The sequence below is a fragment of the Oryctolagus cuniculus genome, chromosome 17 (genome assembly GCF_964237555.1).
Source record: "Oryctolagus cuniculus chromosome 17, mOryCun1.1, whole genome shotgun sequence".
Lineage (NCBI taxonomy): Eukaryota > Metazoa > Chordata > Mammalia > Lagomorpha > Leporidae > Oryctolagus > Oryctolagus cuniculus.
This window is the reverse complement of record NC_091448.1, coordinates 23,949,038-23,960,804: the sequence shown is the minus strand read 5'-3', so window position 1 is coordinate 23,960,804 and position 11,767 is coordinate 23,949,038. Positions and strand designations below refer to the sequence as shown.

Sequence of the window (11,767 nt, the reverse complement as noted above, 5' to 3'; positions counted from 1 at the left end):
ATTTTCCATTCTTAGGGAATCCTTGATAAGGACACCAAGGCCCTGCAGGGTTTGGCTCCCTCTACCTTAGTAGCCTCAGCTTGGCTACTATTCTTCCCCCTAAACCCATTATATATTTCTCCTTCATAGTGCTTATTACATCTATAACAATATACAATGTAAACTAGGGGCCGGCGCTGTGGCGCAGCGGGTTAACGCCCTGGCCTGAAGCACCGGCATCCCATATGGGCACTGGTTGTAGACCCGGCTGCTCCACTTCTGATCCAGCTCTCTGCTATGGCCTGGGAAAGCAGTAGAGACGGCCCAAGTCCTTGGGTCCCTGCACCTGCATGGGAGAACCGGAAGAAGCTCCTGGCTCCTGGCTTGCAGCCATCTAGGAGGTAAACCAGCAGATGGAAGACCTCTCTCTGTAACTCTTTCAAATAAATAAAATAAATCTTAAAAAAAAATACAATGTAAACTAAATGAAGGCAGAGATCATTTTTTACCATTTTCTCAAGATATGAAATGTTAAAACTTATTCCTAACAGCTCACAGAGTGAACCAAATTATGTTACAGATTTTAGAACTTTCAAATTCACAACTGATAGCTCTTTGTCTTTAAGAGGAAGGTGAAAGTGACACTTAGAATTTCTCAGGGGCCAGTGCTCTGGCACGACTGGTTGAAGCCATGGCCCTCAGCACTGCCATCCCATGTGAGAGCTGGTGGAGTCCTGGCTGCTCCACTTCCAATCCAGTCCCCTACTAATGTGCCTAGGGAAGCAGAGGAAGATTGCCCAAGTGCTGGAGTCTCTGAACTGACGTGGGAGACCCAGAAGACACCCCTGACTCCTGGCTTCAGCCTGGCCCAGCACTGGATGTTGTGGCCAGGGGAGTGAACCACTGGATGGAAGATCTCTCTTTTTGTCTCTCCTTCTCTATCAGTAACTCTGCCTTTCAAATAAATAAAATTTTTTAAAAAAAGATTTTTTTCAGTAGATAAATGCAATGGAAGTCTTAAAATTACAGTTTTCCTGATCGATGCAGATTTGTCCCCAGAATGCTGAACTTCACCAGGCCCAAGTCCATACCACATTGATACCAAACTCTATAAGGGCTAGGACAGTCCCTACATAATCATCTAATCTCACTGTACACAACAGACCTATGAAGGTCTTTACACAGGGAAAAAGAACTAATCTCAAGAATGTACCGGTGCCATGGTGCAGCTGGCGAAGCCACTGCCTGGGATGCCAGCATCCCAGATACACGCGCGGGTTTGAATCTCAGCCCCTGGACTTTCGATCCAGCTCCCTGCTGATGGGCCTACGAGAGCAGAAGACAACCGCCCAAGCACTTGGGCCCCTGCTACCCACATGGGAGTCTCAAGTGGAGTTCCAGGCTACTGGTTTTGGCCTGGCCCAGCCCTGGCTATTGGGGCCATTTGCAGAGTGAACCAGTGGATGGAAGATATCTCTAACTCTTTTAAATAAATAAATCTTTTTTTTTTTTAAGATTTTTATTTATTTTACTTGAAAGTCACAGTTAAACGGAGAGAGAAGGAGAGGCATAGAGAGAGAGAGAGAGACAGACAGAGGTCCTCCAACCGCTGGTTCACTCCCCAATTGGCTGCAACAGCTGGAGCTGTGCCGATCCAAAGCCAGGAGCCAGGAGTTTCCTCTGGGTTTCCCATGTGGGTGCAGAGACCCAAGGACTTGGGCCATCTTCCACTGCTTTCCCAGGCCATAGCAGAGAGCTGGATCGGAAGTGGAGCAGCTAGATCTTGAACCGGTGCCCACATGGGATGCTGGCACCACAGGTGGCAGCTTCACCGGCTATGCCACAGCGCTGGCCCCCTAAATAAATAAATATTAAAAACAAAAAACAAGCAAAAAACTACTCTGTTCGAGCCCTGACATGTTACTTAATTTGGTACCCCATTTTAGACGAGATACAGGCCTGCAGGGCGTAAAAGCTGCTCAGAGACACACAGCTATTATGGGGCAGAGCACAGATTTAGAGTCTGAGATTCACATTCTTTAAATTATACTTCCATGTCCTCAGAATTATTCTAATTCAATTCTAAATTCTTCAGACATTAAAAAAATATAATCTAGGGGCTGGCAGGCACTGTGGTGCAGCGGGTTAAGCCGTAACCTGCAGTGCTGGTATCTCATGTGGGCGCTGGTTGGCATTCCAGGTACTCTCTGACCCAGCTCTCTGCTCTGGCCTGGGAAAGCAGCAGAAGATGGCCCAAGTCCTTGTGCCCCTGCACCCTCTTGGGAGACTTGGAAGAGTCTCCTGGCATTGGCCTGGCTCGGTCCCAGCACTGGCAGCCATTTGGGGAGAGAACCAGCAGAAGGAAGATCTCTCCGTCTCCCCCTCCCTCTCTCTTCGTAACTCTTTCAGATAAATAAATAAATCTTAAAAAAAAAAAAAAATTACCTTTCTCCAGGCAAAAGCAAGGAGACACCAAAGTATGTTAGTACGTTATCCGAACACTCAGTGATTACAACCAGGTTAGTGTCTTTACTTACTAGACTGAAAAGTAAACAGTACTTTCCTTACCTTAACCTCTCCAGCCATTTTATCAACTGCAAATCCCTCAACTGATAGCTGAAAAACAATGATTTTAAGTAGTAAGTGACAATAAAAGAGGCTGGGAACAAACTTCCATTTGCCCTACAGACAAGTCATTCTGTTCTCTCCCAGTTTCAGCTGTGACAGAGGGTATGGGGTAGGGGATGGAGAAGGCCTCAAAGTCTCTAAGGAAACTCACAAAGCAGACCACAACCTGTGAGTCTGAGGAATCCTGGCTGGCACTCAGTAACACCCATGACTAGCAAGCTACTCAGAATTCTCACATACTTTTATTAGTCTGGATATTAAGAATCCTCCCTGGTATCGATTATAAAGTTCTTCCCAGTTGTCCTTGATGAACTTCCAAGCAGCCTTCCTTCCATGCTTGCTGCCTCCAGCTACTCCACCAATCACTGACACAGTGTCCTGTGGGCGTACCTCTTCCTACAAAGAGAAAGAACGAACAGTCCAGTGTGTCCAGCACATCTCTGAACCCCCGAGAGACCACATACTGTTGAGAAACCCGAGTAACCACACTGAAGACAGTCATTCTTTGTTTTAGGAATTAACTGGTGCCAGCAGCTTCCAGCAAAGAAAAGGTTTAATGCACAGATCACTCAAATGGAGAAAAAGGCACCGAGACAGGTGCAAGGGAACAGGCCGCTCCTGAGCCACTTGCTGCGATCTCGCAGGGTGAAGGAAGGAAGAGACACAAGGCAGGCAGAGAAGTCAGCTCCCCAGTTTTCAGGAGTCCCTGTCCTCAATGTCCCCACTCTGGAGGGGGAGGATTTCCTCTCTAACTATTCTGATTCCCACCACTAATGGGAGAGAATGGAAGTCAGGGGTAAAGCTGGCACTGGTTTTCCTGAAAGAGGATGCTTGAGTCCAAGGTTAAAGCAGATCAAGAGGACACTGACCCAAAGTCATCTGCCACAGCCCAATGTTAGCTAACAGTTCCCTCTAAGAGCAGTTTTCCTTGTAACTTACTGAAAGTGCAAATGTGAGGACTTTTTGAATCAGATCAGGCAAAAGAGTAGCTCCTAGAACTCTTTCAATTCGGTTTTTCTCTTCTTGCATATCTGCTTGTTTGTGAAGCTGTGGGGAAAAAATACAGAGGTATGAACTCTCCCCCTGGAAGTTGGCACATGCTTCATTGAGCTTCTACCCAATGAGGTAAAATTTCTGCTCTACTTCCCACTGGTAAGAGAATACATTTCCAAATGCTTGGGTACCAAATCTGTCATTTTCCTTTTTAGTAAGGAAGGCCTTAGGTCTGGGTGCCCATTGGATGGACCCTGTGTCCCAGATTCTGAGTGCTGTAACATCAGGCTCCAAGGAGAAATCTTCTATGACCAAATTTTTACATCACTATTATCTGGCTAGTGTTCTAGGTTAGATAAGCAATTAACCATATTATTTACTGGGATAATCTTATAGCATTAAAAACCATCAATTTAATAAATAGCAAAAAACTGAAAATAATCTAAATATTTGATAATCAAAAACTATAGGGCTGGAGCTGTGGTGCACCGGATTAAAGCCGCCAGCTTGCAGTGATGGCATCCCATACAAGTGCCAGTCCAAGTCCGGCTGCTCCACTTCTGATCCAGCTCCCTGCTACTGTGCCTGGGAAAGCAGCAGAGGATGGCCCAAGTTGTTGGGCCCCTGTACCCATGTGGGAGACCCAGAAGAAGCTCCTGGCTCCTGGCTTCAGATCGGCTCACCTCTGGCCATTGTGGCCATTTGGGGAGTGAACCAGCAGATGGAAGATCTCTCTTTCTCTTTCTACCTTAGTAACTCTTTCAAATAAATAATTTTTTTTAAAAAGAAATAAAACTATAATTGTAATCATTCACTTGTTGTAAAAAGCTGCATTATTGGGGCTGGTGTTGGGCAGTGCTGGGCTGCTGCCTGTGATGCTGGAATACCATATGGGCACTGGCCCGAGCCCGGCTGCTCAATTTCTTTTTTTTTTATTTTTTTATTTTTTTTATTTTTTGACAGGCAGAGTGGATAGTGAGAGAGAGAGACAGAGAGAAAGGTCTTCCTTTGCCGTTGGTTCACCCTCCAATGGCCGCCGCGGCTGGCATGCTGCAGCCGGCGCACCACGCTGATCCAATGGCAGGAGCCAGGTGCTTCTCCTGGTCTCCCATGGGGTGCAGGGCCCAAGCACCTGGGCCATCCTCCACTGCACTCCCTGGCCACAGCAGAGGGCTGGCCTGGAAGAGGGGCAACCGGGACAGAATCCGGCGCCCCGACCGGGACTAGAACCTGGTGTGCCGGCGCCGCAAGGCGAGGCTGCTCCATTTCTAATCCAGCTCTCTGCTAGTGCGCCTGGGAAAGCAGCAGAAGATGCCTCAAGAGCTTTGGCCCCTGAATCCATGCGGGAGATCCAGATGGAGTTTAAGGCTCCTGGCTTCAGCTTGGCCCAGCCCTAGCTATTGCAGCCATTTGGAATGTGAACCAGCAGATGGAAGATTGATCTCTCTCTAACTACCTTTCAAAGTAAATAAACAAATCTTTCTGAAAAAATCAGAACTATAAATATGTGAAAATTCACTTACAGGCCCTTCTGACCTTTTTTCTTTTTCTTTCTTTTTTATTAGATAGGCAGAGTTAGACAGTAAGAGAGAGACAGAGACAAAGGTCTTCCTTCCGTTGGTTTACCCCCTAAATGGCTGCCACGGCTGACACGCTGTGCCAATCCGAAGCCAGAAGCCAGGTGCTTCCTCCTGGTCTCCCATGCAGGTGCAGGCACTCAAGCACTCGGGCCATCCTCCCTGCCTTCCTGGACCACAGCAGAGAGCTGGACTGGAAGAGGAGCAACCGGCACTAGAACCCGGCGCCCACATGGGATGCCGGCGCTGCAACAGAGGATTAACCAAGTGAGTCATGTGCCGGCCCAACTTTTTTCTTAAGGTTTAACATTGAACAGTCTCTGGAAGCCACATTGCAGCTCCCAGTCCTCCTCCTTTCCTTTGGATTTTTTTAACAACAGGATGGTAAAATAAACAGCAAGTTGGGAGACCTGGGTTCTAGTGCTAGTTTTGCTTCTCACTAGCTTTGTGATCTTGACTTAATCCTTAACTTCTCTGGGTCTCAGTTTCCCCATCACTAAAATAGAGAGGTGACCAGTTTCTAATTTTTGTTTTAAGATTTATTATAAAGAAATAAATCTTGAAAGTCGAAGGTTTAGGGAGAGGAGGGACAGAAATTTTCCATCCATTGGTTCACTTCCCAGATGGCTGTAATGGGAGCCAGGAGCTTCATCTGGGTCTCCCACATGCGTGCAGGGCCCAAACACTTAGGCCATCTACTGCTGCTTTTTCCAGGCCATTAGCAGGGAGCTGGGTTGGAAGTGGAGACACAGACTGTGCCCATGTAGAATGCCAGCATCACAGGCGGCAGCTTAACCTGCCACACCACACCACACCACCAGCCCATTTCTAAGGTCCTTTCAGCTCCCATATTCAAAGTCTGAAGGTGCCATTCAAGGACCCTTTCTCCCAAAGAGAACCTGCTCTACTAGTCCACCAGGTGGCACTCAAATACCACCCTGCAAATACACCATGACGAAGTTAGTTCTTTATCCTGCTTCTTACTCCTAAACCCCAAACTACCAACAGACACATGCCTCACCCCACAGTCTCTTGAATAACTCAATTCTGCCTCCATCACTGCTCTTCCCATAATAAAGCTGATTATCATCACCCAACTCCTATTAAATATGTACACTCACATCAACTCTTCAAATTTGGGTTGTCATAATACAAAAATGTTAAGGTATTACCTTATTTTTAGAGCCCTATTTTCCCCCATACTTATATGAAATAGACTAAAAAACATAAAACATCTCATTTCATACACGTGATAACAGACTGAGAAGTTAACAGACTGAGAAGAGACCTCATTGTTTAGTTGAAAGGTAAACTACTCAAAATGTAACTTTTATATCATTAGAAGGAAAACCTATGTACAGCATGGGAAAGGTAGTGTATTTTGAAGTATAGTTTCTTTCTTTCTTTATATCTATCTATCTATTTATCTATCTACTTACCTACCTACCTACCTACCTACCTATCATTAGAAGGGCAGAGAGATCTTCTATCCCAATAGCCAGGGTTTGGGTGGGCTGAGGTCAAGGAGCCTGGAATTCCAGCTGGGTCTCCTACGTGGGTGGCAGGAAATCAAGTATTTGAGCCATCATCTGTTCACTGCCCAGATGCACATTAGCGGGAAGCTGGCTAAGAAGCAGAGTAGCTAGAACCCAAACCAGGCACTCAGATACGGGATGCAGGTGTCCCAAATGAGGACTTGACCACTGTGCCAAATGTGTGTGTGTGTGTATACACCCAGTGGAGCAGCTGAGACTTGAACTGACACCCATATGGGATGCTGGCATTGCAGGCAGTGGCTTTATCTGTTTTTCCACAGTGCAGGCCTGTGGTATTTCTTCTTAAACAGTGAAGTTTATAATAAATTTTTAAAAATATCCTAACCATCTTAATATGCTTTGTTTAAAACTAAAATATCAGAATTCAGATTTGTAATTCTGACCCACCTAGAATCAGAAACGGGTTCTTAATCCCCAAAAAGAAGAAGAGGTAAAGCACATTCTACTCTAGCCGTCCTCAGTGTGAATCTTTTGGATGATCTGGTATTTAGGCACATCTTGTTGGATGGTAATAAGTAAATTCAGCTCTCTCTCCCTCGCAGCCAGGTCAAACCCAGAAGCCAGGAATTCCCTATGCATCTCCCACATGGGTGGCAAGGGCTTAACAATTTACATCATCATTCTCTGGTGCATAAGCAAAAATGCTAGATCAGAAATGGATAAGGGGCTGGTGCTGCGCATAGCTGCTGAAGCCACCGCCTGTGGTGCTGCCATCCCATATAGGTGCTGGTTCGAGCTCTGGCTGCTCCACTTCTGATCTAGCTCCCTGCTAATGCATCTGGCCCAAATGCTTGGGCCCCTGCATCCACACAGGAATCAGGATGAAGCTCCTGGCTCCTGGCTTTGGATCGGCCCACTCCCATTTGGGGAGTGAACCAGTGGATGGAAGATCTCTTTCTCTCTGTCTCTGCCTCTCTCTCTCTATAGCTCTGCCTTTCAAATAAATAAATCTTAAAAAAAAAAAAAAAAAAAGGCACTGGAGAAGACAGGACTCAAACCAGCACTCCAACATGGAATGCCGGTGTCCCAAGCAGCAACTTTAACTGCTATGCCACAATGTGATGCTCCTTGTTCAAAATGAAAACACAAAGCTGAACCTTGTGTGCTTATCCAACGTTTAAGAGAAGGAAGCGAGGGGGCAGGTGTTGTGGTGCAACAGGTTAAGCTGCCACTTGGGACACCATAGTCTATACAGTAGTGCCTGGGACTGGGTCCTGCACCTCTATTTCTTTTTTTAAGATTTATTTATTTATTTGAAAGTCAGAGTTACACAGAGATAGAAGGAAAAGCAGAGAGAAAGAGAAAGAGAGAGAGACAGAGAGACAGAGACAGGTCTTCCATCTGCTGGTTCACTCCCAATTGGCCACAATGGCTCGAGCTGTGCCTATCTGAATCCAGGAGCCAGGAGCTTCTTCCGGGTCTTCCACACGGGTGCAGGGACTCAAGGACTTGGGCCATCTTCTACTGCTCTCCCAGGCCACAACAGAGAGCTGGATCAGAAGTGGAGCAGCTGGGACTCAAAACTGGTGCCCATATGGGATGCCAGCACCGCAGGTGGCAGCTTTACCTGCTATGCCACAGCACTGGGCCCCTGCACCTCTACTTCTTTTTTTTTTTTTTTTTTTTTTAATTTTTTTTTTTTTAAATTTTTTTTTGACAGGCAGAGTGGACAGTGAGAGAGAGAGACAGAGAGAAAGGTCTTCCTTTGCCGTTGGTTCACCCTCCAATGGCCGCCACGGCCGGCGCGCTGCGGCCGGCGCACCACGCTGATCCGATGGCAGGAGCCAGGAGCCAGGTGCTTTTCCTGGTCTCCCATGGGGTGCAGGGCCCAAGCACCTGGGCCATCCTCCACTGCACTCCCTGGCCACAGCAGAGGGCTGGCCTGGAAGAGGGGCAACCGGGACAGAATCCGGCGCCCCGACCGGGACTAGAACCCGGTGTGCCGGCGCCGCTAGGCGGAGGATTAGCCTAGTGAGCCGCGGCGCCGGCCCACCTCTACTTCTAATCCAGCTCCATGCTAATTCACAATCTCCTGGGAGGCATCAGATGATAGCACAAGTACTTAGTTCCCTGCCACACACATGGGAGACCTGGATGAAGTTCTTGGCTCCTGCCTTTGGCCTGGCAAAACACGGACTATTGAGGGCATCTGGGGAGTGAACAGAAGATGGAAGATCGAATTCTCTGTCACTCTTTCAAATAAACATCTTTTTTTTTTAAAAAGTTTCATTTATATGCAAGAAAGAGAGACAGAGAAAGAGGGAGATTTTCTGTTGGCTGGTTTACTCCCCAAATGGCCATAAAGGCCAGGGCTAGGCCAGGCCAAAGCTGGGAGTCTGGAATCCATCAGGGTCTCTCATATGGGACCAAGTACTTGCATCATCTTCTGCTTCTTTCCCAGGCTCATCAGCAGGGAGCTGGACTGGAAGTGGAGCAACCAGGACTTGAACCAGTTGTTCACATGGGTTGCCTGCACTGCAGGCAGATTAACTCACTGTGCCACAATGCCATCCCCAAAATAAAATATTTTTTTAAAAAAGAAGAGGGACCAGCATTGTGGCACAGTGCACCAAGCTGTCACCATCCTATATGGGCACCATTTCCAGTCCTGGCTGCTCTGCTTCTGATCCACCTCTTGCTAATGCAGCTGAGTAAGTAGCAGAAGATGCCCAAGTGCTTGTTTCCTGCCACCTACAGGGACCTGAATGAAACTCCTGGCTCCTGGTTTCAGCCTGGCCCAGTCCTGGCTGTTGTGGCCATCTGGGGAGTGGACCAGAGGGTAGAAGATCTCTTTCTTTCTCACCTCCCACCCTCCCAGTATAACTCCGCCTTTCAAATAATTAAAAAAAAAATCTTTAAAAAAAAAAGAGAGAGAGAGAGAAGGAAATGAGAGTCTTTTTCAAATAAAAGGGTACTTCAAAAAGTTCATGGTGGGACTAAAAGGTTTATTTTGGTGCAAAAATTTTTGAAATCCATGCATATTTGTATACTCACCTTCAGCATAATGTCTAAGGTAGTGCCATCACCATGTTTCAAGACAGTCAGATAGACCTACAAGAGAATACAGGAACAAAATGGCCATTTGATTAAATATATCTTGCTTCAAATACTCTATTAAGAAAGGACAGAACATAAACAAAGGGGCTGATGTTGTGGTACAGTATGTTAAACTGCCACTAGTAACACCAGCATTTCATATGAGCACCTGTTTTCAGTCCTGGCTGTTCTACTTCCTGTCCAGGGCCCTGCTAATACGCCCGTTTATTTCAAATAAATAAATCTTTCTAAAAAATTATTTATTTATTTGAGAAGCAGAATTACAGAGAGAGGTCTTCAATCTGTTGGTTCACTCGGCAAATGGCCACAATAGCTAGAGCTGGGCTAATCCAAGGCCAAGAGCCAGGAGCTTCTTTTGGGTCTCCCATGTGGGTGCAGGGGCCCAGGCACTTGGGCCATCTTCTGCTGCTTTCCCAGGCTATTAGCAAGGAGCTGGATTGAAGTGGAGCAGCCAGCACTCGAACTGGAGCCCATATGGGATGCACCACCAGCACCCAAATAAATAAATCTTAGAGGGAAAAAAGGGCAAAATTGTAAAGAGCCATGTGTTGGGGCCTGTGCTTTGGTTCACTGGGTTAGGCCACTGTTTACACACTGGCACACCATACTGGAATGCTGACTGCTCTGCTTCCAGTTCAGCTTCCTGCTACGGGGCTTGAGAAGGCAGTGGAGGATGGCTCAAGTACTTGGGCTCCACCACCCTGAGAGACCAGGATGGAATTCCTGGCTCCTGACTTCAGCCTTGTCCAGCCTCAACCAATGTGGCCATTTGCAGGGTGAAGCAGTGGAGAGAGGCTCTCTCTACCTCTCCCTCTTTCTCTTTGTTGCTCTGCCTTTCAAATGTATAACCCTTAAAAAAAGTTATTCTTTACAAAAAAAACTACCATGTGAGAATATAACAAATAAATTACAGGAGGGAGCTACCAGTCCTGTGAGCAACCACAAGGTACCCGGAAGGCGCTGACAGCAGAACAACGCATCAGTTCTCTCAGGGAATGTGCACAGCTAATCACCTTTTAGTACCGCAGGGCTGACTGAGACATTTCAATCAAACGAGGGGCTGGTTACAAACCACCTAAATGGCACATACTAAAATAATCAGACACGGCTTGTGGGTCATTTTTCATATCAGTGTTACTTATTATTTAAAAATATCTATGCTTTACAGAGTGGTGCAGTTACCTAAAAGTCATGGGAATTTATTATAAAAACCTACAGGACTCCTCAGATCAGCGGAGAGAATCTGTTTTCCTTCCACGTGGTCCTTAAATCGACGACGGGCTTCTTCTAATGTTGCCTTATGTCCTGCTTTTCCTAGTTTGCCCAGAACCAAGCCCCTCAGGAGTGCATCTAGATGACCTGATGGAGAAGTAAAGGAGACACAGGACTACTTAAAAAACCTACTTTTACAAATTAACCCCTGGGTATCTTATAATTATGCTGTGCCATGTCTACGGTCTTAAATAATCAATTATCTTAATACTTGAGAGAAAAATGATTTAAATTTATCATTAAATCCAAAGAATGAAATGAAGTGTAAACAGACTAGACCAACAAATCATTTTCTGACTTCATGTATAGTCATAAATGCCAAATATCATAATTTACTAAATCTTTTCTGTTAATACTGTTAAGGATTATGTGATGACAACAGGCTTAGATCATAGAGTTTTGGCCCAAGGTTCACAGAAACACCACATTTTGGAACTAGTATGTTCTGTGTACAATAAATTGAAATCTTCTATTTTTAAAATAAAAATCTGATGAATGGATTCCTCCAAAGACATGCAAATAGCCAGTTAACTTTTAAGGAGACGTTCAATATCATTAGTCGTTAGGGAGATGAAAAGCAAAACCACAATGATATGACTTCACACCCACTGGAATGACTATAATTAAAAGGACAGATGTAACCAAGTGTTGGCAAGGATGTGGATCTGCTCATAGGAATGTAAAATGGTGCAGCCATTTTTTTTT

At 45.9% G+C, this 11,767-nt stretch overlaps 1 protein-coding gene and 1 non-coding gene across 9 annotated transcripts in view; one reads left to right on the top strand and one right to left on the bottom strand.

Moving 5' to 3' along the window:
* NPEPPS (aminopeptidase puromycin sensitive) overlaps positions 1–11,767 on the bottom strand; it is a 119,046-nt gene that overhangs the window by 3,398 nt on the left and 103,881 nt on the right. For all 7 annotated transcript variants that reach the window (XM_051825622.2, XM_051825623.2, XM_051825621.1 and 4 more), the window contains 5 exons: positions 11,007–11,149; positions 9,728–9,784; positions 3,547–3,654; positions 2,848–3,003; positions 2,548–2,595 (listed from right to left, as the gene is read on the bottom strand). In XM_051825622.2, coding sequence (XP_051681582.1) covers positions 2,548–2,595; positions 2,848–3,003; positions 3,547–3,654; positions 9,728–9,784; positions 11,007–11,149 — 512 coding nt within the window. The remainder of the gene's footprint in view (positions 1–2,547; positions 2,596–2,847; positions 3,004–3,546; positions 3,655–9,727; positions 9,785–11,006; positions 11,150–11,767) is intronic.
* LOC103351553 (uncharacterized) overlaps positions 1–11,767 on the top strand; it is a 45,798-nt gene that overhangs the window by 28,581 nt on the left and 5,450 nt on the right. Inside the window, exon 3 of one of the 2 annotated variants that reach the window (XR_011383492.1) lies at positions 5,308–7,705. The exons of the other annotated variant lie outside the window; for it this stretch is intronic. This is a non-coding gene — a transcript (uncharacterized protein). Of the gene's footprint in view, positions 1–5,307; positions 7,706–11,767 lie in introns of those variants that run through there. 2 annotated transcript variants of the gene reach the window in all.